The sequence below is a fragment of the Macrotis lagotis genome, chromosome 3 (assembly GCF_037893015.1).
Source record: "Macrotis lagotis isolate mMagLag1 chromosome 3, bilby.v1.9.chrom.fasta, whole genome shotgun sequence".
In the NCBI taxonomy this organism is placed as follows: domain Eukaryota; kingdom Metazoa; phylum Chordata; class Mammalia; order Peramelemorphia; family Peramelidae; genus Macrotis; species Macrotis lagotis.
The window spans coordinates 273738457-273761961 of record NC_133660.1 but is presented as its reverse complement, the minus strand read 5'-3'; the positions used below and the strand labels follow the sequence as shown (position 1 = coordinate 273761961).

At 47.9% G+C, this 23505-nt stretch overlaps 2 protein-coding genes and 1 long non-coding RNA gene across 6 annotated transcripts in view; 1 reads left to right on the top strand and 2 right to left on the bottom strand.

The window, feature by feature from the left end:
• Positions 1-165: 165 nt before the first annotated feature.
• On the bottom strand, positions 166-1622 carry LOC141516575 (uncharacterized). The gene is made up of 3 exons (XR_012476753.1): positions 1542-1622; positions 1189-1365; positions 166-810 (listed from the first exon to the last, which is right to left on the bottom strand). It is a non-coding gene; the product is annotated as an uncharacterized LOC141516575 (long non-coding RNA).
• Positions 1623-14443: 12821 nt separating this feature from the next.
• On the top strand, positions 14444-18301 carry HRAS (HRas proto-oncogene, GTPase). Of its 2 annotated transcripts, none has more exons than XM_074230699.1 (6): positions 14444-14572; positions 14970-15101; positions 16720-16898; positions 17031-17190; positions 17283-17415; positions 17513-18301. In XM_074230699.1, the coding sequence occupies exons 2-5, from the start codon at positions 14991-14993 to the stop codon at positions 17400-17402; spliced, it is 570 nt and encodes a 189-aa protein (XP_074086800.1). In that variant the 5' UTR covers positions 14444-14572; positions 14970-14990; the 3' UTR covers positions 17403-17415; positions 17513-18301. The 2 variants fall into 2 exon arrangements, with proteins under 2 accessions (XP_074086800.1, XP_074086799.1); XM_074230698.1 differs by having other exon boundaries at positions 14444-14581.
• The window catches only part of LOC141518565 (USP6 N-terminal-like protein), a 29907-nt gene continuing 24413 nt past the window's right edge, over positions 18012-23505 (bottom strand). For all 3 annotated transcript variants that reach the window (XM_074230697.1, XM_074230695.1, XM_074230696.1), the window contains 9 exons: positions 23353-23460; positions 20871-20980; positions 20629-20677; positions 20133-20253; positions 19779-19873; positions 19627-19692; positions 19439-19538; positions 19150-19302; positions 18012-18862 (listed from right to left, as the gene is read on the bottom strand). In XM_074230697.1, the coding sequence (XP_074086798.1) occupies positions 18180-18862; positions 19150-19302; positions 19439-19538; positions 19627-19692; positions 19779-19873; positions 20133-20253; positions 20629-20677; positions 20871-20980; positions 23353-23460 (1485 nt within the window). In that variant the 3' untranslated portion in view covers positions 18012-18179. The remainder of the gene's footprint in view (positions 18863-19149; positions 19303-19438; positions 19539-19626; positions 19693-19778; positions 19874-20132; positions 20254-20628; positions 20678-20870; positions 20981-23352; positions 23461-23505) is intronic.

Sequence of the window (23505 nt, the reverse complement as noted above, 5' to 3'; positions counted from 1 at the left end):
AACAGACTGCCTTCTATGGGGGGGTGGGGGTGAAGGAAGGAAGCAAGCATGGGGGGGAATTGTAAAACTCAAAATAAGTAAAATCTTTGAAAAAATTAAAAAATAATTAAAGCTAAAAAAAGAAATTATTTATTTAATCAAGTAGAGAAAATCCCTTTACCCATTAGTAGTTTTTCCATATTGAATACTGAATTTTCTTGGATTAAATTTGAAATAAACTTCAAGACAAAGACATGACTCATATAAAATACTCTGAGTTTACTCTGCCAATCCCCAGTTGCATTGTTAGGCTGGTCCTCAAAACTCTCTTACTTCTCCCTTCAGGATTCTAGGGGTGATTCTGAGGGTCTGAGGCTCTTTTTCCCAGGACTGTGGTTCATTAGCTTCCATCCAGCATATTCTTCCCAATATCAATCACCAATTACCATCTCCCCAAAATCAATTTATCAATTAATCAGTTAATAGCCATCTATCTGTTTTTACAAAGGGAAATTTCCTGAGAAGGCCTAGCAAGGACTGATGGATAACTGCCTTCCAAAGTGGGGTACCAATACCACCCTCTACACCTCAGTCCCTAGGGAGAGTCCTTCAGTTTCCCTTCTGGGTGTGGCATAGCTAATGGGTGAGCTGCTCCCTTTATTACAGAACCCAAGGCCTGGACTGCCAAAACTTGCTGCTGGGCTTGTCCAAGCCCGTCCTCAGTGGCATCAGCTCCCGTGGCTCCCAGAAGGCTGCTGCCAGATCCAGTTGGGTTTTTGAAGCCTCTTTGAGTCTTTCGAAGATCACACAGTCATGCCAAAATCTACTGACCTAAAACCAGGAAGGACACAAGGAACTGAGGTGCCTAGCCATCAGGTGGGAGAAAGGCTCCCTGTTACTTAGCCATTCCCAATTGTTCTTTCCTCAGTCATTCCCAGAGAAGAAAGGGATTGCTCATCTGTCTGAGCGTCTGTATATACACTCAATTCTGACTCAGGGGCCAATTAAAAGAACTTTCACCCCCACATCATAAGCCAATAGGAAATAGAGGACACCCTCCCGGGCCTAGGGCCCCCATTGCCATTATGCATTTCTGAAAGCAACATTGAAGAACCTCTACTTGGGCTGGTAATGGTACACATGCCCCCAAATCTTGGGCTTTCACTGCAGTCTCTCTATTGGATTTCCTATATTTTTTCTGGGAGTTACCTCAAAGCTCACTGCGAGGGAACAGCTCAGTTTAGTTCCACATTCCAAACTAAGTCTCCTCTCCATCATCCTCTTCCCAAGGTGAAGTTGAAGGCATCTCCATTAGAAAATCTCTCCATTTCCTATCTCTGTCTTCTCCATTCTCTCTCTAGTCACAACAGGAACATCATCTCTTTCCTATAAAATAGGAAAGACCATTCTCATTAGAAAAATTCTTTCCTCCTTTCTCTCTTTCCTCCACAAAATTTATCTCACATTTAGAGCTAGAAGGGACCTCTAAGGTCATTTAGTCCAACCCCCATTTTATAGATGAGGAAACTGAGACCAAGGGAGGGGGAACGATTTGTCCAAACCTCCACAGATAGTAAATATCCAAGCTGGTATCTGAGTTATATTCATTCCTTTTAAAAATAAATCCTCACAGTCAAGACTATAATGACAAACTGCCAGCCAAACTGGTTTGTCTCCTTCTACATTCCATCTGGGTCTTAAAGATACAGTAAGTATCTGTAAGTCTCTGTGGGAGAAGGTTTTGACAAAATAATTCCTTTACACTAAACAAAGTGTGGACAAAGAAGGGTTATTTTTAACTTGACAAATATATACCCCAAATAAAAAACTTACATTATTTGAAATGGAGGTATTAAAAGTTTACCAACAAACATGAAGGTAAAGGGAAGAAACTTCCATAGGCGAAATTTGAAAAATGTCCACCATCATGTGACTTGTAGTTCAGAGGGCTGAGCTTTCCCCCTCAGCCCTGAGGATGCTTTGAGTCTATCGTGAGATCTGAACCAGAAATTGGACTTAAGTTCAGCCCAGGAGTGATGAAAGGGACAGATTTGAGAGGATGAGGTTCAGACCATTAGAATGGTCTAAACAATTGCAGCAGTAGGACAGTTCTCTTGGACCAATTCATGACTTACTGGGCTCAACCAGAAAGAATGGTTAGAACAGGGGCAACAGGAAGAAGAAAAAAAGAAAGAAAGGAGAAAGTAGAAGGAAAACCAGTGTGATGGAAAAGGGAGAGATTAATGCAGACCATGGTTCCTCTAAAGGGAGAAATGAGTGGGGTGCCAGATATGGAGGCATATGTATTTTTTTTTGTCCTTCATTTTCAAAGAAGACCACAATTTCAGGGAGGAGATACAATGACAAGCACATGATTTGGACAATACCACAATGAATTGGGCAACCAAATGGGGTAGTGGATAGAACACTGTCCCTGGAGTCAAGAGGATCCGAGTTCAAATTTGGCTTCAGATACCTGACAATTAGTAGCTGTGTGACCTTGGACAAATCACTTAACCCTAATTGCCTCATATCCAGGGAAATCTCCAGTTGTTTTGATTCTATTTGGCCGATGGACCCAGATAACTCTGGAGGAGAAAGTGAGGCTGGTGACTTAGCACAGCCCCCTCACTCCAGTCCAATCCATGGTATCACCTTTCTGATGTCATTGTCTTCTTCAAGAATGAAGGACAAGGGGTGGCTAGGTGGCACAGTGGATAAAGCACCTGCCCTGGAGTCAGGAGTACCTGGGTTCAAATCCGGCCTCAGACACTTCATAATTACCTAGCTGTGTGGTCTTGGGCAAGCCACTTAACCCCATTTGCCTTGCAAAAATCCTAAAAAAAAAAAAAAAGAATAAAAGAATGAAGGACAAACAACAACAGGCAGAACAGAATAGAAGATGAGCTGATGGTCCTAGCTGTACCCATCTTTGTAAATATTTAAAGAAACTCCAGAGAAAAAGTCCTGCTTTCCCCCCTCTTCTCCCTCTGCCTGTCCAGTAATGGACAAAACTGCTTGCTTTTTTTATTCAAATGTTTCTGACTTTTATCTCAACTATAGAGAGGTTTAAGTTAGAACAGTGCAAAGATTTAAGTTGGGACACAGAGTCCAACCTCTTTAGAAAGTTAGTAATTTTCTAACTGAGGGTTCTAGGTTCAGCGATTATATTAATTTTTAATATTTATAAGTTTCATAAGCTGGAGAAAAGGACAACATGGGCCTAAGGGCTACACATTTCTCCTAGGTTAAAAAGTGAGCTAAGCATAAGCATAAGTCCATGACAGAAGAAAAGACTACTAGTTTTAGAGAGATAGTAGAAAAGACCTGGAAAAGATTCATCTCTGCCCCTATTCAGAAGAGAGAAGGAAGAAGAAAATGCTGAGTCCCAGTCAGTGACCCCATGGATGTTATACTAGTACAATAAATCTTCCAAAATCTCCCCCACAAAGGCTATAGATGATGTTCCTGGATCTTTAAGAGGTGAGTTTGGAGTGAGTTTTTCCTGTCATTTTATGAGGAGTCTATTGGAGATTTAACTGACATTTTGGAAATTTATCTGAGCAAGGCACATAGAGAAAGGTGAGGAGAACTTTTGTGTGAAGGAACTATATTTAATTCATTATTGTGAAACATCATCAAGAGAATTTGTGTCACTTTTCCTACTATATTTGAGAGTCAAATGGATGAGACTGTGTTTTCATAGTTGAGAAGTCAGCATTTGTAGTGATGGTCAAAGATAACTTTGTGATCATAATGTCTGCAAAACAGATATTTTATTTCTTTATTTACTTTCCCTTGTGTTGTTAAAAATCTCTAGGGCAGCTAAGTGAAGCAGTTGATAGAGCACTGGCCTTGGACTTAAGGAGGATAGGAGTTCGAATCCAGTCTCAGACATTTACTAGCTATGTGATCTTGTGTGGGCAAGTCACTTAACCCCAATTGTCTGGCATCCAGGACCTTCTCCAATCATCCTGATCTTTATCTGGCCACTGGATCCAGAGGGCTCTGGAGGAGAAAGTAAAGTAGGTGACTTAGCACAGCCCCCCCCACCCAAATCCAAATCATGTGCTTGTCATGGCATCACCTCCCGGATGTCATGGTCTACTTTGAGAATGAAGGACAAAGATTCATTCATTAAAAATCACTTAGGTTTGTATCAAATCGTACCCTAAGTAGTTTTGAGGGTAGCTCTAATCCTGGGTTCTAAGGTAACCTAAGGGCATATTCTGATATTTCTATATTATTGAAATTTCAGAATCTCAGTAATAACTAAGTCCCTACCTCATTTCATTAAGTATCATGGATTTGATAAATTCTAAAAATTTCTTTTCTAGATTCTAGATAAACCAGAAACAGCTAGAAGTGGAGAGAATAGTTTGACATACTATAGAACACAAATAAGAAATCTTTTTTCTGTCTTTTTATTAATTTATTTTCTCTCCTCTCCCTTGGCCTCCAATTTAAAAGAAAAAAAAAACAATGTTGGAGCACATATATACTGTAAAACAAAACAATTTTTTCCACGTTGCCATATCCAACTTTTATATCATGAATGTTGCTGCTCAAGCTTCATTTTCAAAGAGGACTAATGTGATGGGTGATGTCTTGAACACAAATTGGATTTTAAGTGAGGTGAAGTTGCACAAAGTTGTCAGCCTATCTTTTCCAGAGTTCAGTAGCAGAACAAAAGTCAAGACCAGAATGCAATGGATGACCTTGGCATCTTTGATGACCAAGTTCTAAGGGTTCTATAGCATCTTGATTCATCTGCCTTCACAATGAATGGAACAAACTGCCATTCATTCCACCAGGAGAAGTTGTCATATATTTGAAGCAGACCCCTAACTCACCAACAGGTTTGAGGCCCCTTGGTTACCTTCAATCTGGTTTAGCCTGTCTATCAAGATGGTTTTACCAGGTGTGACCACTGGGCATGCTACAGCTTTTTGGAGCCACAGGTGAGAGCTGAGTGACAGGTAAATACCAAAGGTGGATGAACAGCCCTAACATGAGAGGGGCTGGTCCATATGACCTCTCTTGGCAAGAGATGGGAAATACGCTTCATTCTCAGTCTTCTAGGACTGCCACTGGTCATTGCACTGATCAGAATGCTTGTCTTTCAAAGTTGTTTGCCTTTATAGAGTTGTAAACCTATAGCTCGTTCTCCTGTTTCTTTTCACTTCATTCTACATCAGTATGTAGGAATTTTTCCAGTCTTTTCTGAAATGGTCTCATCATTCTGTACAGTATAATAACATTCTATTATGTTAATAAATCATAATTTTTTCAGCCATTTCCTAATTGATGGGTATCCCCTTAGTTCCCAGTGCTTTGACACTACAAAAAGACCTGCTATGAATATTTTCATATATATATATATATGTTACCTTTTCCTCTTTCCTTTTCTTTGGGTCATACATCTAGTAGCAGTACAGCTGGCTATGCAACTTGTTCAGTTATTTTGGGGATCCAGTTCAGAATGACTGGACTGGTTCAAAGATACACCAACAGGGAATGTGTCAAAATATGTTTTCCTTCTACCCTTCCAACATTTGGCACTTTCCTTTTTTGTCAACTTCACTAATTTGATGAATATGAATAGAATTCCAGAGTTACTTTAATTTGCATTTTTCAAGTGCTGTTCATATACTCTGGCTATTACATCAGGAATGACTCTTATTCCTATATCTTTTAATCAATTACTTATATACTTTGGAAACCTTTTTTAGAAAAATACTGTAAAGATCCCCCCGTCCCGTTCCATGATTCCCTTCTTAATTTTAGTTATATTAGTTTTATTCTGAAAAATGTTTTTTTTAATTTTACATAAAATTATATCCATTTTTCTTCTGTAGTTCTCCCTATCCTTTGAAGAAATTTTCTCAGTTTGTTTTTCTTTTTATAAGAATTACTGGGGAGGGGAAGGGAAGGAACAGGGGTAGAAACAATGTGCAACTCAAAATCTTACAGAATATGAAAGTTAAAAGCTATCATTACATGTAATTGGAAAAAATAAACAAATAAAATTTCATGCTTCATCTTTTCCAGTAATTCTAGTTAAACTTAAACTTAATCTATATTTTTTCTCTGAAACTTTACTTATGAAACTGGAAAATGGAAAGGAGTTGTGTTTTTTTTTTGTTTGTTTTTTAGGTTTTTGGCAAGGCAAATGGGATTAAGTGGCTTGCCCAAGGCCACACAGCTAGGTAATTATTAAGTGTCTGAGGCCAGATTTGAACTTGGGTACTCCTGACTCCAAGGCCGGTGCTTTATCCACTACGCCATCTAGCCGCCCCTGGAAAGGAGTTTTAACAGAAATATAGGTTAGACCAATACATTATACAGTATATCAAAATATACTCAAAATAGATATGGGACCTGAATATTTTTAAAAATCATACCATTAAAAATGAGGAATGAGGGGGCAGCTAGGTGGCGCAGTGGATAGAGCAAGGGCCCTGGAGTCAGTAGTACCCAAGTTCAAATCTGGCCTCAGACACTTAATAATTACCTAGCTGTGTGGCCTTGGGCAAGCCACTTAACTCTATTGCTTTGCAAAACCTAAAAAAAAAAAAATGAGGAATGAAATAGTTCAGACCCCAATGGAGATCATAAAAGATAAGAGAGTTATTTTTGACCACGTATACAATTTAGGGTTTTTGTGGAAATGAAATCAACAGACAAAATTAGATGGAAAAATACTTGAGGTGATGGTAGTGGAAATTATTTGGATCAAATATCACTGTTAAAAGTATGATATACAAAATATACAGGAAATTGATACCTCTGAGCCATTCCCAAATAAAGAAATATTCTAAGGATATGGCCACATACAGTTTTCAAAAGAATAACTGCCAGCTTAAAATTACCATATCCACATGCTTGAAATCCCTATCAACAATTAATGATTCAGTAAAACAACTCATTAGGTAAAATAAATTAAAACAATTCTGAGGTTTTATGACATGTAAAATGCTAATGATGAAAAATAGATGAGAACAATCAAAGATGGAAAGACTCTAAGAAAACAAACACAATCCATACCTCTGAGAATTGTTGTGGCTCTGTGAGGTGATACACAAATTCTAGATTTCTACTAGGAATATGTAAGAATATCAACTAAACTATCCATATCATTTGACGCAGAAATCTTACAACTGGACTCAGATTCTCAGGAGGTCAGAGACAAAAACAATCTGTACCCAAATATTTCCATCAGCATGCTTTGCTCTCATTGACTGGACAAGCTAGATCAAAAATGGATTTGATTCAGTTATGTAAAATGCTTGTTTTTGGATTGTTTTACAGTGAAGTATCTCTAGAAATCATGGAATTTCTTTCAGGAGGTGAATGATGGGTTCTTTCCATTTTTATTTTCCCTTTAATTACTAAAAATTTTTATCAATTTTTGTTAGGATTTCCTGGAATTTGGTAATCCAGGCTTTAAAATTACCACTAGTCTTGCTATCGGATTCATTGTGTTGAAGCCTCAAGAAAAGTTATGGGGCATGGGTTCTTTAGCTGACTGAGGACAAACACATTGACACTATTATTTTATATAGCTATTGATAGCTTGAATTTCTTTCTTTGAAAACTGCCAATTAATATGTTAATTGGGAAATGGTTCTAATTCTTTTAAATTGTAATCAATTCCTTATTTTGGAAATGAAACTTTTATCAGAGAAACTTGTTGCAAAGATTTTTTCCCAATTACTGACACCTTTACTATTTTTAATTAACTTCTTTGGTTTTATTACTGCAAAGACTTAATAATTCTATGTAATTAATCTTGCTCATTTTATCTTTTGTGAATCTCTCTATCCTTTGTCATGAACTCTCTCCCCATCTATAAATCTAACAGGATATTTTCTCCTTCCTCTTCTAATTTGTTTAGGATGCCACCTGTTATGACTAAGTCAAATACCCATTTGAAGCTTATCTTGGAAAATGGTGTGAGATATTGGTCTGCATCTGCCAGAATACTTTCCAATTTTCCCAATAGTTTTTGTCAAAAAGGGAGTTCTCAGTGCAATGACTGGGATCTTTGGATTTATTAAACATTAACTACTGTACTTATTTGTCTCTGTGCATTATGGATCTAATCTGTTCCATTAATCAACCTATTTCTTAACCAATATCAAATTGATTTGATGATTATTGATGATTTATTGATTTGATGATGATTTGTAGCCTAGACTGAGATCTATAACTGCTGAGTCATTTCCTTCTGACTTTTTTATGACTTTCATTACTTTTTTACAAAGTGATCCCTTTGGTAGTTTGCTTGGCATAAAATTGAATATAAGTAGATAATTCACACAGAATTGCCATTTTTATTCTATTGGTTCAATCAAACTATAAGCAACTAATATTTCTTCGGTTACCTTGATCTATATTTGTTTAGATTATTTTATAGTTGTGTTCATATAGTTCTGGTGTATATATTAGCAGGTGGGTTACCATGAATTTTATAGTTTCTTTAGTTATTTTAAATGGACTTTCTTTTTCTATCTCTCACTACTGGATTTTTATTTTGTTTGGGTTTTTTTTTGATGATGTACAAATAAATCTGGTGCTTATACTGTTTTCTACAACTTTCATGATGTTAATATTTTCACTTAACTTTTCTTGACTGCTTTTCTTTGTCTAAGTTATCATATTAACAAAAAACTCATGATTGTTTCCTTTTTTCCTAGTCTTAGTCCATCAATTTTTTGTCATTGCTATGGCAAGCATCTCTTGCACTTTATCAAATAGTAATGATGATAAATGGACATAGTCTTTAACCCTGATCTTATTGGAAAGATCTAATTTATCACCATTATAGATGATGCTGGCTCTTAGTTTTATATGGATACCGCTTATCATATTAAGGAAAGATCTGTTTATTCCTATGCTTTCCAGTGTCCAAACAGGAATGGATGTTGTACTTTGCCAGAAATGTTTTCTGCATCCATTACTTTAATGGTACAATTTTCTTGTTCTTATTAACAGTCAGCCATTTATTTCCTAGATTGAATAAACCCTGCATTCCTGGCATAAATTCAGCATGGGTATAGAGTATAGTCTTTGTGATATGTTCCTGCAGTCTCCTAGTTAATATTTTACTTTAAAATTTGGGGTATTACAGGATGTAAAATGGATCATTTTGATTGCATTAAATTAAAAGTTTTGCACAAACAAAATCAACATAACCAAATTAAAAGGAAAGTAGAAACTAGAGGAAATTGTTTTCAGTAAGTTTCTTTTATAAAGCCCTTATTACTGAAATATATAGAGAATGGAGTCAAGTTTATAAGAATTCAGGTTATTCCCCACTTGATAATGGGCAAAAGATGTGAGTAAGCAGTCTTCAGAAGAAATCAAAGCTATATATAACCATGAAAAATGCTCTAAATCACTATTGATTTGAGAAAAGAAAATGAAAACAACTCTGTGGTACCACCACACACTTAACAGATGGACAAATATGATTTCTAAAAAAGAAAATAATGGTTGTTGGAGGGGATGTGGAAAAACTGGGACACTAATGCACCATTGGTGGAGTTGTGAACTGATCCAACCATTCTGGAGAGCAATTTGGAACGATACCCAATAGAATTATGCATACTCAGAAATACTGGAGCTGTATCCCAAAGACATTTTTTTTTAAAGAACAGGATCTGTATATTCAGAAATATTTATAGCAGATCTTTTCCTGGTAGCAAAGAATTGAAAATTGAGGGAATGTCCATCAATTGGGGAATGGTTGAACAAGTTGTTGTATATGATTGTGATTGAATACTATTGTGCTATAAGAAATGACAAGCAGGATGTTTTCAGAAAAACCTGAAAAAAACAAATATGAACTGATACAAAGTGAATGAAGCAGAACCAGAAAAGCATTGCCCACAATAACAGCAAAATTGTATGATGATCAACTTTGATGACTTAGTTTTCTTGGTATGACTTTGATCCAAGACAATTCTGAAGGACTTAAGATGAAAAGTGCTATCCACCTTTAGAGAAAGAACTGATAAAGTCTGAATACAGATCAAATCATACATTTTTAAACTTCCTTTATTTTGCTTGAGATTTTTTTGGGGGGGTCTCTGTTTTCTTGAATATGACTAATATGGAAATAAGCTTTGCATGACTGCACATATATAGTCACATTTCTTGCTTGTCTTCTCAATGAATAGGGAGGGGAAGAAGAAAAGAATTTGGAACTCCAATTTTTTAAATGAATGTTGAAATTTATTTTTACATGTAATTGGGAAAATGAAAAAAATTTAAATTGGACAAATATTCATTAGGGATATTCGTCTGTTTTGGTCAGTTTTCTGTTTTGATTTTCTCTAGTTTTCATATTATGGCCATATATGGAGATAGAAGAATTCTGGTAGAACCTCTTTCTATTTGTTCAAACAGTTATGTAGTATTGGAATTGTTTTTTAAATGTTTGACTGAGTTCACTTGCAAATCCATCTGATCCCAAGGTGTTAAATTTTTTTTTGAAGCTTGTTTAAAGGTTTATTCCCCCCCCCATATTAGATTATTTAGTCCTTTATTTCTTATTCTGTAAATCTAGGCACTTTATGTCTTTGTAAATATTCATTTCATTCAGATTGTTAATTTTATTGTGGAAAGCTTCTAAATAATTTCATTTTTCTTTTTTTGTTGTAAATTAACTTTTTATTTTTTATACTGGTAATTTAGTCTTCCTCTAAAAAAATCATATAATGGCTTATTTATTTTATTTTTCCCTTTCCACTTCCCTCTTCCCAACCCCCCCAAACAAACCCAGTTTTATGTATTAATTCAAGAATGTGTTTATCTTAAATTTCTTTAATCTCTTCTTTGATTTTGTCAGTGAGTCAGTCAACAAGTCAGTGTACCAGATACTGTGTTAAAAGGTAAAAAATTGTTCCTGCCTTCAAAGAGTTCATAATCTATTGGAGGAGACACCATGCAATCCATCATATAAGACAATATAGATACTGGTAAAATTGGAGATGATTAACAGAGGGAAAGCATTGGCATGAAGGGAGACAGAAAAAGCTTCCTGCAGAAGGTGGGATTAAAAATGGGATTTGAAGAAAGCTGAATTCAGGAAATGAGGTGAAAGTGCATCCCATGGGGAACAAGCAGTGGTAATACCCAAGGTCAGGAGCTGGTGTGTTGGGTAGGAGGCACAGAAAGGAAGGGAAGCAAAGGAAGGAAAGGCTAAGAACATGGAAAGTTGGGAAGGCAACAGTTAAGGGTTTGGAAGCCCAGGAAATGAAATTTTCAATTTGATCATAGAGGCCAGGGAGTAGAGAGCCTCAAGAGTTGATTGAATGAGGAAGAGAGAGCTAAGCTTTAGGGGGTGATGATGAAAATGAACATTTACTTAAAGCCCTTGAAGGATTGCAAAGCACTTTACAAATTATTTCATTTGATCTTCACAATAACCCTGGAATACAAGTGCTAAAATTATCTTCCATTTATAGATGAGGAAACTGAAGCAAAGAGGATGGCTTATGCTATAAAATGGTGATAATAGCATCTCACAGGAGAAAACAGATTCTAACACTTCAAAAGCCTTATTTGTACTGTTATTCAGGGGAATAGCAAGAACAAAAGGACTCCTGGATCAGGAAAACCTTCAGAGAAGAATGTATCATGGAGGAGAGGGTCAAATGCTACAGGGAAGTCAAGGAGTAGGAAAAGTGCCTTAAATTTTAATCCTTAAGGGCTTATTGGTAATTCTAGAAAGCAGTTTGAGATGAATGATGAGGTCTGAGGCTAGACTATGTGGAGTTAAAAAGAGGTTGGGAGGGGGACAACTAGGTCCTGAAGTCAGGAGGACCTGAGTTCAAATCCAGCACTGAATAGTTAGTACTTCCTTAGCTGTGTAAACCCATTGCCTTGGAAAAACTGAAAAAGAAGAGGAAATACCCATTGTAAGTAGCCATCTCAAGGAGTTTACTCACAAAAAAAGAGGGAAAAAAGGAAGAAATGGGACAGCTAGATGGTGTAGTGGAAAGAAGAGGAGGAGGAGGAGGAGGGGGAGGGGGGAGGAGGAGGAGGAAGGAGGCAAAGAAGAAGAAACCAGACTGTATTTGTAGGCAATACTGAAGCAGTCAGAAGACAAGGAGAGGTTGAGGAAAAATGAGAATGACATGAGAGGATCTGCTGGAAAAGAAAGGATTTTCAGTACTATTTTGGTATCTAATTGGGATTTCTAAATTTGTTGGTTTTTGTTTTTGAGTTGCTTGAAAAATTTGTTGATCTCCTTATTTTCTTGATGCAAGTGCTTAATGGTATAAATTTTCCCCTAAGACCTGCTTTGGCTGCATCCTTATAGGATTATACTAAAAAATGCTGAGCAATTTTTGGCTGTAAGCCTCTATCTTTTGAGTTTTGAAATACCATATTCCATGTTCTCCATTTCTTTATGGTGGTGGGCTGCTAAATCTTGTATGATGCTGATTGTGTTCATTTGGGACTTGAATTTTTTCATCCTGACTATTTAAGTGTATTTTCTTTGGCTTAGAAACTCTGGATTTTGGCTGTAATGCTCCTGGGGCGGTTTTCATTTTAAGAATTCTTTTAGGAAGTGACCTGTATTTCTGTTTTGCCCTCTGGTTCTAAAAGGTGTGGGAAATTTTCTTTTATGATTTCTTGAAATGATAGGTAACCTTTTTTTTTTTTTACTTCTGACTTTCAAGCAGTCCAGTGATTCTTTTTTTTTTTTAGGTTTTTGCAAGGCAAACGGGGTTAAGTGGCTTGCCCAAAGCCACAGAGCTAGGTAATTATTAAGTGTCTGAGATCAGATTTGAACCCAGGTACTCCTGACTCCAAGGCCGGTGCTTTATCCGCTACGCCACCTAGCCGCCCCAGTCCAATGATTCTTAAAATCTCTTTTTGAGCTTTTATTTTTCCTCTTAGTCATTTTTTAAAAAATGAAGTTCAATATAGCTTTAGTTTTTTTTCTTCAGTCTTTTGACTTTGTTTTAATGTTTTTGTTGACCTTAAACAGAAGTCGTTAACTTCTATTTGGTCCATTAAAATTTTTCCAGGAGTCTGTTACTTGAGTAAGGTTTTGTACCTCTTGTTCTAAGTGGTTGATTCTCTTTCCCTATAGTCTCATCTCCCCCCAATTTTCTCCCTTAGTCCTCATTCTCTCTTTCATTTTCCAGTTATTTTCTCCAGTATTCCTGTTTAATTTTTAAAATAATGTTTTGGGTTTTTTTTTTAATTTTAAATTCCTGTTTCACCTCTTGTGAGAATTCTCGTTGAACTTGTGTTATTCTTTGAAGCTTGGTTTGTATGTTTGGGAGTCATTCTCTTCTTTTGTGTTCATGTTGAGTGTCCATGTCATCAAAATGGCATTTTTTTGGTGGAATTCTTTTTTTGTTCAGTCATTTTTCCTGATTTTAAACTTCATGTGAGGGTCAGGCTCTGTACCCTTGTTTGTGATGCTCCTCTTGGGTCCTGCTTTGTTTCTTGAGGCACTGACTGTGCTATACCAGGGTGTCAGTGTCCTGGAGGAGCGTAATGCACAGTTATCAGTCTTGGGATTCGGGTGGCAGGAGCCCCCCCCCCACTGCCACCGTCCCCAACCCTGGGAACTTCAGGTGAGTTCATCAGCTTTGACAGTCACACCTGATCCGAGGAGACCAAAGTCCATTGCAGAGGGCTCAGCTGGAAAGGCTGGCACGAGCTGGTGTTGGGGGAAGTGGGCAGAAACCGAAGCGGCGCTGTGGCAACGACCAACTCGGACGGACTTGTTCGTGACCCACGACAGTCCTGGGGGACTCGCGCCCCCATTTTGGGGCGATTCCGCTTTCACAGCAGGCTCACTGTGGACCGGGGCGTCCGGCCCTGGGGCCGGCGATGCCAGTCTCACGGCCAGCCCGGGCCCGGGCCCCAGGGCACGCGCCGTTCTCGGGTGCGGGCCCCGCTCGGGGTGGGCGCCTCGGGAGCGGCTCGCCACCGGGCCGGGGGCTGCAGGGGGTGGGGCCTGGGCGGCGCCCCGCCCCTCGCAGGCCCGCCCACGCCGCTGCGCTTCCGAGTGCCCTGCTTGGGCACCGGCAGGTCCCCGGGCCCGGGACGCGCCGCCTCCTGGCCTCCGGCCCCGGGCGAAGGGGTCCAGACGCGGGAGGCGCCCAGCCGCTCGCTCCGGCCACGGACCGGGTCGGGGCGCGATGGGCAGGAGCTCTGGCCAATAGGGAAGCGGGACTCTTGGATGGACAAGCCACTTCTCCAAACGGGAGAGGAGCCGGCGCCGGGACGCGACGAGACGGACGGCCGGTGCGACCAATGGGCAGAGCCGTGGAGCCAGCGGGGCCCGGGGAGCCGAGGCGGAGGCGGGCGAGGGGCGCGGCGCCGAGGCGCGTGCGCGCGGCGGGGCGGGGCCGAGACCCGCGCCCCCGCCCGCCGCGCCCCCGCCCGCCGCGCGCGCCCGCGCCCCGGGCCGCCAGGAGCCCATGCGCGGAGCCAGCCGCCCGGCCCGGCCCCAGCCCCAGCCCCGGAGCCCCCCGAGCCCCCTCCGGAGCCCCCGGCCCGGAGCCCCCGGCCCGGGGGGGCAGCAGCGGCGGAGCCCCAGGAGCCGGCGGAGGAGGCGGTGAGCTCGGTGAGCCGGGCGGGGGGAGGGGGCCCGGCGCGGGGGGCGGGGAGGGGCCGGCGCGGGGGGCGCGGGGGGCGCTGCCCCCCCGCGGCGGGAGGACGGGGGGGGGGCGCCCGGGGCGCGCCGTGGCCCTGACCGTGGCCGTGGCCGTGGCCGTGGCCGTGGCCTTCCCGCCGGGGCCGGGGCAGGGTGCGGCCGGGGGGAGTCGGGCAGAGGGGGGGCCCGGGGCGTGTCCGGGCTGGGGGTGCGGGGGGGCCATGGGGGGCTGGACCGAGCTGCGGGCGCGCTGGGGGAGGGGCTGCTGGGGGCGCAGCCCCCCCCCGCCAGGCTCCTGCACCCGGGGCCGGGGGGGATCTGAGGGGGCCCCCCGAGACAGCGCGGCTTACCCCCGCAGGAGCCGCCGAGCTCGACCACCATGACCGAGTACAAGCTGGTGGTCGTGGGAGCGGGGGGCGTGGGCAAGAGCGCGCTCACCATCCAGCTCATCCAGAACCACTTCGTGGACGAGTACGACCCCACGATCGAGGTGAGCCGGCCTCAGGCCTCCCCAGGACCCTGGACAGTGCGCCCCCACCCCACAGCCCAGGACCCCTCATACCCCAGGACCCTGGACAGTGTGCACCCCCACCCCACAGCACAGGACCCTGGACAGTGTGCGCCCCCACCCCACAGCCCAGAACACCTCATACCCCAGGACCCTGGACAGTGCACCCCCACCCCACAGCCCAGGACCCCTCATACCCCAGGACCCTGGACAGTGTGCACCCCCCCCCACAGCCCAGGACCCCTCATACCCCAGAACCCTGGACAGTGTGCGCCCCCACCCCACAGCCCAGGACCCCTCATACCCCAGGACCCTTGACAGTGTGTACCCCCCCCCACAGCCCAGGACCCCTCATACCCCAGAACCCTGGACAGTGTGCGCCCCCACCCCACAGCCCAGGACCCCTCATACCCCAGGACCCTTGACAGTGTGTACCCCCCCTCATAGCCCAGGACCCCTCATACCCCAGGACTCTGGACACTGTGTGCCCCCACCCCACAGCCCAGGACCCCTCATACCCCAGGACCCTGGACAGTGTGCACGCCCCCCCCAGCCCAGGACCCCTCATACCCCAGGACCTTGGACAGTGTGCACCCCCCCCCACAGCCCAGGACCCCTCATACCCCAGGACTCTGGACAGTGTGTGCCCCCACCCCACAGCCCAGGACCCCTCATACCCCAGGACCCTGGACAGTGTGTGCCCCCACCCCACAGCCCAGGACCCCTCATACCCCAGGACCCTGGACAGTGTGCACCCCCCCCACAGCCCAGGACCCCTCATACCCCAGGACCCTGGACAGTGTGCACCCCCCCCACAGCCTAGGACCCCTCATACCCCAGGACCCTGGACAGTGTGTGCCCCCACCCCACAGCCCAGGACCCCTCACACTCCAGGACCCTGGATAGTGTGCCCCCCCATACACACAATAGGACTATGAACATCCCCCCTCACATCCCAGGACCCTGGACAGTGTCCCCCCCCCCCCCCCACACCAATCAGGACTTCCTTCCTACCAGGAGCCTAGAAAGGGTCTCTCCCCTCTGACATCCCATCCCCCTCTGACCCCCAGGGCCTTCAATGGCATCCTCCCCCACACACAACCCAGGATCCTGGTGGTGCCCTTCCCCTCTGACACCCAAAACCCTTGATGGTACCCTCCCCCTTTGACATCCCAGGGACCCCTGATGGTGCCCTCCCCCTCTGACCCCCAGGACCCCTGATGGTGCCCTTCTCCTCTGACCCCCAGGACCTCTGACAGTGCCCTCTTCTGGTGTTCAGTCCCTCTCTGACACCTCAGGGCCCCCTGATGGCACTCTCCCACTCTGATTCTCAAGGTCCTGAATGGTACCCTCCCCCTCTGACACTCAGGAGCCACTAATGATGCCCTGCTCCAGTGACTCCCAGGACTTCTGATAGCACCCTCTCTTCTGACATTCAATCCCTCTCTGACACCCCAGGGTCCCAGATGGTGTTTTCTCCTAATGACACCCCAGGGTCTTCGATGGCCCCTCCCCCTCTGACCCTTCAGACCCTCGCCAAAGCTTTTCCCTGGAGATCTCTCCCTAGCGGCTGAGATTTGGGGACTGTCCCCCTCTCCAGGACTCCTACAGGAAGCAGGTGGTCATTGATGGGGAGACCTGTCTGCTGGACATCTTGGACACGGCTGGCCAGGAGGAGTACAGCGCCATGAGAGACCAGTACATGCGGACCGGGGAGGGTTTCCTCTGCGTGTTCGCCATTAACAACACCAAGTCCTTCGAGGACATTCACCAGTACAGGTGAGCCTGCCCCCCCCCCCCGCCCCCCACAGCTCCCCCCGCCCCACCTCAGCTCCCTTGCCCCCCCCGCCCCACTTCGGTCCGGCCGGGCCCCCTGGCCGGCACTGGCGTCCTCCCCCCTCCTCCTGGCAGGGAGCAGATTAAGCGGGTGAAGGACTCGGATGACGTGCCCATGGTGCTGGTGGGGAACAAATGCGACCTGCCCGCCCGGACGGTGGAGACCCGCCAGGCGCAGGAGCTGGCCCGGAGCTATGGGATCCCCTATATCGAGACGTCGGCCAAAACCCGCCAGGTGAGGAGCTGGGGCCGCTGCTGCCCCGGGGGGCCGGGGGGCCGGGGGTCACGGGGGGCTGGAGGTCTGAGAGGCCGCCCCCCTCTCCGCAGGGGGTGGAGGACGCCTTCTACACGCTGGTGCGGGAGATTCGGCAGCATAAACTCCGGAAGCTGAACCCCCCCGACGAGAGTGGCCCGGGGTGTCTGAACTGCAAGTGTGTCATCTCCTGACCGCGGGGTGGAGGTGAGGCCTGGGCAGGGCCGGGCTCCCCCTTCCCCTCCTGCCCTCCACGGCCCCCGGCCGCGGGGCGCCAGCCTGACTCTGCCCTCTCCCCCGCCAGGCTGGGGGTTCGGAGGTGCAGGACCCAAGGGAGGGAGGGAGAGCTGAGGCCGGAGGGGCGGATGGAGGACGGCGGACGGCCCCACGACGGACAGGCGGTTGGAAGGAGGAAGGAAGGAAGGAAGCCGGCGGCCCTGGGCGCAGCTGGGGCCCTGGGCGCTGCCGGGGCCCCTGGCGCTGCTACCGCTGCAGCGGAGTTCCCGCTCATGCCAGGGAGGGCACGCCGGGCCCTCGGACCCCCCACAGGCTCTCTGCACGGACTGTCTCCAACTCCCCGGCCCCAAACTGCTTCCTTTGCCTCCCCTGCCCCCCCCCTCCGCCCAACCCACTGGGCTCACTTCAGTAAATTATTGGATGGTCTTGACCTCGGTGTGGCTGTGGGGGCGGGGCCCAACAGAAACCTCGAGAAACCTGCAGCCCCCCCACCTGACCCTCGCCCGACCAGGCCAAGTAGGGAGATGTGGCACTCGGCATCCCGGGGGCCAGGGGCTCTGAGCTGCCCGGGAGGGCGGCTAAAGGAGGAAGGAGACACCAGAGGCCAGGGTGCTTGGTGCAGACGACTTTACTGTCGGGCCTCCTTGGCCCTTCTTGGGGATCCGGCAGACATCCGCTTCCCCTCTGGCCTCAGCCGGGGAACCTCCCATTTTGTACCTTCTGCACCCCCATTCTCAAGTCCATCTCGTTTGGTTGGCCCCGAGAGCCTGGGCCTCCCTGGCCGGGCCTGGGCCGGCACCCAGGGGGGCAGAGCATCCCTTACTGTAGCCCTGGGGTGAACCCCCTCTGCCAGCTGTCCCGTCTGGCCGAGGCCTCCCTGTGGGGAAACTCTCTGGCAGGGGCCACCTGAGACCGGGGCTGCTTCTGATGAGCGACACAGAGGAGGGCGCTGCCATGGCAAGGCTGGGCATGCTGGCCCAGGGCCTGGGCAAGAGATTACTGTGGGTGGTGTGAGCCCTGCCCGGCCCTGGCCCCTCAGCCCCTTCAGGAAGGTTCTGGGGCTCCTCAGGGGTGCGGGGAGGGGGAGGGGGGGGCCCGGCCGGATAGGCGTTCTCATCCGGGAAACTTTCTGGGGGCAGCAGCTCTTCAGGGGAAGGGGGAGGGGGGAACAAGGCTGCATCCAATTCCAAAGAGATGCCCCCTCCTGGCCGATCCTCTTCTGGGGAGCCTGGGGGCTTCAGGCAGGCCTCCTCCAGGGCCCTGCTATCCTGAAGGTCCTGAGGAGTGGGTCCATCTTCAGGGAGCACCGCTGGGCCTGGGGATGGGCTCGGCAGAGGGGCTGCCTTGCTCTGGCCATTGATCACCGGGCCTAGGGAGGACACTCCCAGAGGCTTCCTGGGGAACTCTTCCAGTTTGGCTGCGAGGAAAACAAGAGAGCAGACATGGAGATTCCATCTGGGAGCCCCAGGGGACCCTGGAAATGCCCCCCAGCCCCCAGAGAGGGGAGAGCCAGGACCCAAGCCCAGGTCCTAGGACCTCAACCTGCCTTGTCTACTGTCGGGTTGTGTGTCTGTGCGTCACACCTGTGACCTGCTCACCCCAGGGAAGGGAGTTAGGTCCAGAGTGTTCCTGGTTGTCCCTGGGCAACCCCCCTCCCAGGAGAGTCCGCATGTCCAAGCCTCCAGCCTCTGTCCCCAAGCCCACCTGGGGGGGGCAGCTCGCATTTCAGCCTGCGCAGCTCAGCCATGGATGCCTGCAGATGCTCCACCACGGCGTCATCCTCCTGGGGCCAGGGCCCCGCCAACTTCTCCTGCAGAAATTCTCGGAGATCCTCCAGGGCCATCTTGAGCAGGCGTTCTGGAGAATGGGGGGGAGGGGAGGAGATGAGCCCCCTGCCCAGAGGCCAGAGCCTGAGGCCATTTCTCTCCTTCCCTCACTTTCTTCCTCCAGCCCACCCCCCTATCTGGGGGTTCAACCCCAGCCCAGGCCTTACTCCTATGTAGCTTGAGAACCGTGTAGGCCATGGCAGTGAGGACTCGCTCGCCCTCCAAGACATATACATCCCACAGGCGCAGGGTCAGGGTGAATGGGGTCTGTGGAGGAGAGGCCAGGCTGAGAGGGGGGCCACAAGAGGGCAAGGCCATGCCCCCCAGAGCCTGGAGCCTGACCCAACGTTCTCACCCGGTCAATGAAACACTGCAGGAACCACTTAGTGGTGTAAATGCCCGTGGACATCTGCTCCTTGTCCTGAAGGGAGAGAGTGGAGATGGCGGGGTAACCTTGACCCAGCCCCCCCCCCGTGGCCACCACCCTGGCCTCATTGCTAAGCTCACCATGTGTTTTTTCAGCTTGGGCAAGGCCTTTCCAAGGATCTGCTCATGATGGTCTTGAAAGCGCTGCAGCTTGGGGAATCCAGGGGTGAAGAAGCCTGTGGGGAGCCCGCCCAGGGTGGAGGGTTCAGCAGCGGCCTGGGGAGAAAGCCCAGGAGCCACCTCGGGTTCACCCCCTGCCCATACTGGGATGGGCTTCCCCCGAGGGAGCAGGTGCCCCTGGGGGCACCACCTCCTTGTCTGGCAGTACAAGCTTCCTAGGATCAGCAGATGGAAGGCTTGGGGGACTTGGGTGACCCCCTTCTTAGTAAACAAGGGCTAGATTGGAGCTCTGTGCCCACCCCGGGCAGCACTCACCATGCATCGCATGCCTCTGGTTGGCCAAGAGCTGGGCCAGTGCCCAGAAGGCCTCCTCTTCATTTAGATACATCAGCAGGATGGCAGCGATCTGACTCATGCCCTGGCAGTAGCTCACCTCCTGCAGGGGGCACCCCAAGGGAGACACACACACCACACATATACATGAATGAGTATATGGGGAAGGGCTCTCACGCTGGGTGAAGTTCCCAGGGGCTGTGGAGCCCACTGTGGGATCCCGGGGCACCTAAGGCTGCTCCAGGAAGAGCCCAGGCAGACAGAGCCACTTGGGAGGCGTTGGGGGGCAGGCCGCCTCTCCTACTCTTCCCTTACACTTGGTCTCCTCGGGTCAAGGGGTTAATAGGATGCTAGGGAAAAACCAGCAGTCCTTGCCTGTGGCCAGGGGAGGAGGGCTGCCCTCTGGGCCACTGAGGCAGATGGCAGACCCTTTCTCTTGAACTGCAGCACCCACACCTGCCCCCAGGCAGAACCTTACCGGGTTGTAGACAGAGTAAGCAGACAGGACATGGAACAAGGCTTGCTGCCTGGGGAGAAAGAAGGCGTACCTCAGCACACTGGGTAGCCCACTTGGTGCCCACCCTCTGGGCACCCGAGGCTGTCCTCCCTGAACCCTGCCTACAGCCCACAGGGAGAGCTGCAGGGAAGAACTGAGACATCCCAAACGGCAGGAGGCCCAAGGCCACTCCATGATCCATCCCACCCCCCAGGGTCACTCACTTCACTCCGTAGCGGTCCCGAAACATGATATGATTGCGAAATGTCCGGTTGATGTCCAGGTCGATCTGTCTGATTTCGGAAGAGAAGCTCTGGGCTTTCTCCTTCATCTCCTGCACGTGGAGGTGGCAGGGAGTGAGGGCTGGGGCTGACCACCCAGACCCTGCCCCATCCCCAGCCATAGACCAGAGCTAGTGGGGGGGGGGGAGCCTCGTCTGAGCTTCCCCCACCAGGGTACCATCAGAGAATGCCTGAGGGCTCTGCAGCCAGCAAGGGGGGCCGAGGGGCTCAGCAGCCCAGGAAGGAGGTGTCCAGAGACCCAGCCCGGGGCCAGGCAACACAGGCCAGCTCTCTGGATGGGCAGACCTGCCTGGGAGACTCTGCTGAGCTACAGTAGCTTACCCTCCCCCTTGCACCCCGTCGTCCCTGGGGCCCACTTTCACCAGCACCCCAGGCTGGTTGTGATTTCTTGAGGCATCTGGGTTGGGATGGGGGGAGAGTGAGGCTGAGCCCTGAGAGTCTGCCCTAGTTAGGGTTGACCAGCCTGCCCACCTCTCACCCTATTATCTCACAGTCTGGGAAACACTGGCTCTCCTCCTTCCCTTGGCACTATTCTTGGTAACCAACAAAGCACAGCAGAAGCAGGTTTGACCCCTCTGTAGATGGGGACCCTGGGAGAGGGTTCTTTTCTGCCTTTGCTTCTGAGGGGACCCTGGGCACCTGGGATGTGCCTGTCCCCTATGGAAAAGCTGGACTTTTGCTGTCTTTGAAAATGGGCCATTGTGATGGGGGGCTTTGCTGACCCCACTCAGCAAGCACAGCCTGTCCTCCAGGACAGGCCTTTGAGGCACCCTGGCCAACTGCCTGGGACTGCCTACCTTGTCCTTCACATCGATTTTTCCTTCTCTTCCCCTATCCTCCCTCCTACATTTGAACAGCTACTTCTGCTCACTCCTCTGCTCTGAGAAAGTTCAGGCTTCTCTGAGGAAGGCATTCAGATCTTGCCACTTCGTCCTTCTAGTCCTTTCTTTCTTTCTTTCTTTCTTTCTTTCTTTCTTTCTTTCTCTCTCTCTGTCTCTTTCCTTTCTTTCCTCTTTCTTTCTTTTTCTTTTCTTTCTTTCTCTCTGTCTCTTTCCTTTCTTTCTTCTTTCTTCTTTCTTTTTCTTTCTTTCTTTCTTTCTTTCTTTCTTTCTTTTTTTCTTCCTTCCTTCCTTCCTTCCTTCCTTTTTTTCTCTTTCTTTCGATACATTTAACTTTTGAACTGTCTCCCTCCCTCCCACCCTGCCCCAAAGAAGATCACCACTTGACAGATTTGAAAATAAATGTAAAATAAAAACCATTCCATGCATCTGCAGTTTTTTCTCTGCAGGTGGATGGTATGTTCCTTCACAGGTCCTCCAAATACTCAGAATAACTTGGTGGTTCACAATTCTTCCTCGAACAGGATTGCTGTCACTGCATACGACAGTCTCTTGGATCTGCTCATTTCCCTCTTCATTATTTCATGCAAGTCTATCCATGTATTTTTAAGCTCACCAAACTCATCATTTCTTATAGCACAATCGTATTCCATTACAAACGCTGCAACTTGTTCAGCCAGTCCCCAACTGATGGGCATCATCAAGCCTTTATTTAGCACCCCAAGTCTCTCTTCCCAATGCTTAGGCTAAGCTCCATGAAAGGCTCAACTCTGCCATATCTTGGCCTTAGATACTCAGTAGGTGCTAAATAAAGGCTTGATGAATGTGGAGTTATTGAGGGCAACCACCTCATCCGGAAAGTGGTCTTAGGACAACACTGGAAACCTTGGAAGGCAGGTGGAAGGCAGGGGCTGGTCTGGGATCTACTAGTCCAGGAGGGCAGAGGGGTGAGTCTCCTGGAGATGGGCAGGGTCTGGGTGAGTCCTGGGCAGGTTGCTTGGATTCTGCACCAGTTTTCTTGTCAGAAAAGGGGATAATGGCTGTGCTCCCCAGCTTCCAGAGTAGTAGGAAGGGAAGAAGCATTTATTACTTGCTTACTGTGTGTACCAGACACCCCATTAGGCATCTACAAATATCTCATCTAATCCTCATAACATTACCAGGAGGGAAGTGCTGTTATTGTGGAGGAAGTTGAGGCAGACACAAGTTCAGTGACTTGCTCAGGTGGGAAGAAGTACTGTGACTTCCTCAGCATCTGAGAGGATAGCTGGGGATAGGAGGGGACCTCTGGAGGAGCCTGGGAGATCTGGGGAGGCCTGGGAAGGCCCTGGGCCGAGACCAGACCAGATAGCATTTGAGCTGGGGGGGGGGGGTAGGACAGGGAGCTGCAGGCTGGCTTCCCTTCTCTCAGTCCAGTCTTGTTCATAAGGCCCTCAGGCCAGATGGGAAGGTAGCCCATGACAATGAAATCCATAAATGGGCCAGCTGCCTGCCCTGTCACCTCTAGTCCAGCCCATGCTGGACAACCAGCTGGCAACAGCCTCAGGGCTAGTAGAGCCTCTTACCTCATACTTGCCAGGGTTTTCTGTCTTCACTTTCTCTACTTCCAGGAGGAGAGCCCAGACTTGACCCCGCACCTGCAGGGGGATGCCTTTGTAGACCCTTCGAGCCATCTGAGGGATGAGAAGAAGGCAGCACCGGTAGTCACTGACCAAGAA

Coding starts and splice junctions, on each gene's coding strand:
- HRAS (XM_074230699.1), top strand. CDS start 14,991: ATGACCGAGTACAAGCTGGTGGTCGTGGGAGCGGGGGGCGTGGGCAAG. Junction 15,102..16,719: donor AGTACGACCCCACGATCGAG/GTGAGCCGGCCT, acceptor CCCCCTCTCCAG/GACTCCTACAGGAAGCAGGT. Junction 16,899..17,030: donor GAGGACATTCACCAGTACAG/GTGAGCCTGCCC, acceptor TCCTCCTGGCAG/GGAGCAGATTAAGCGGGTGA.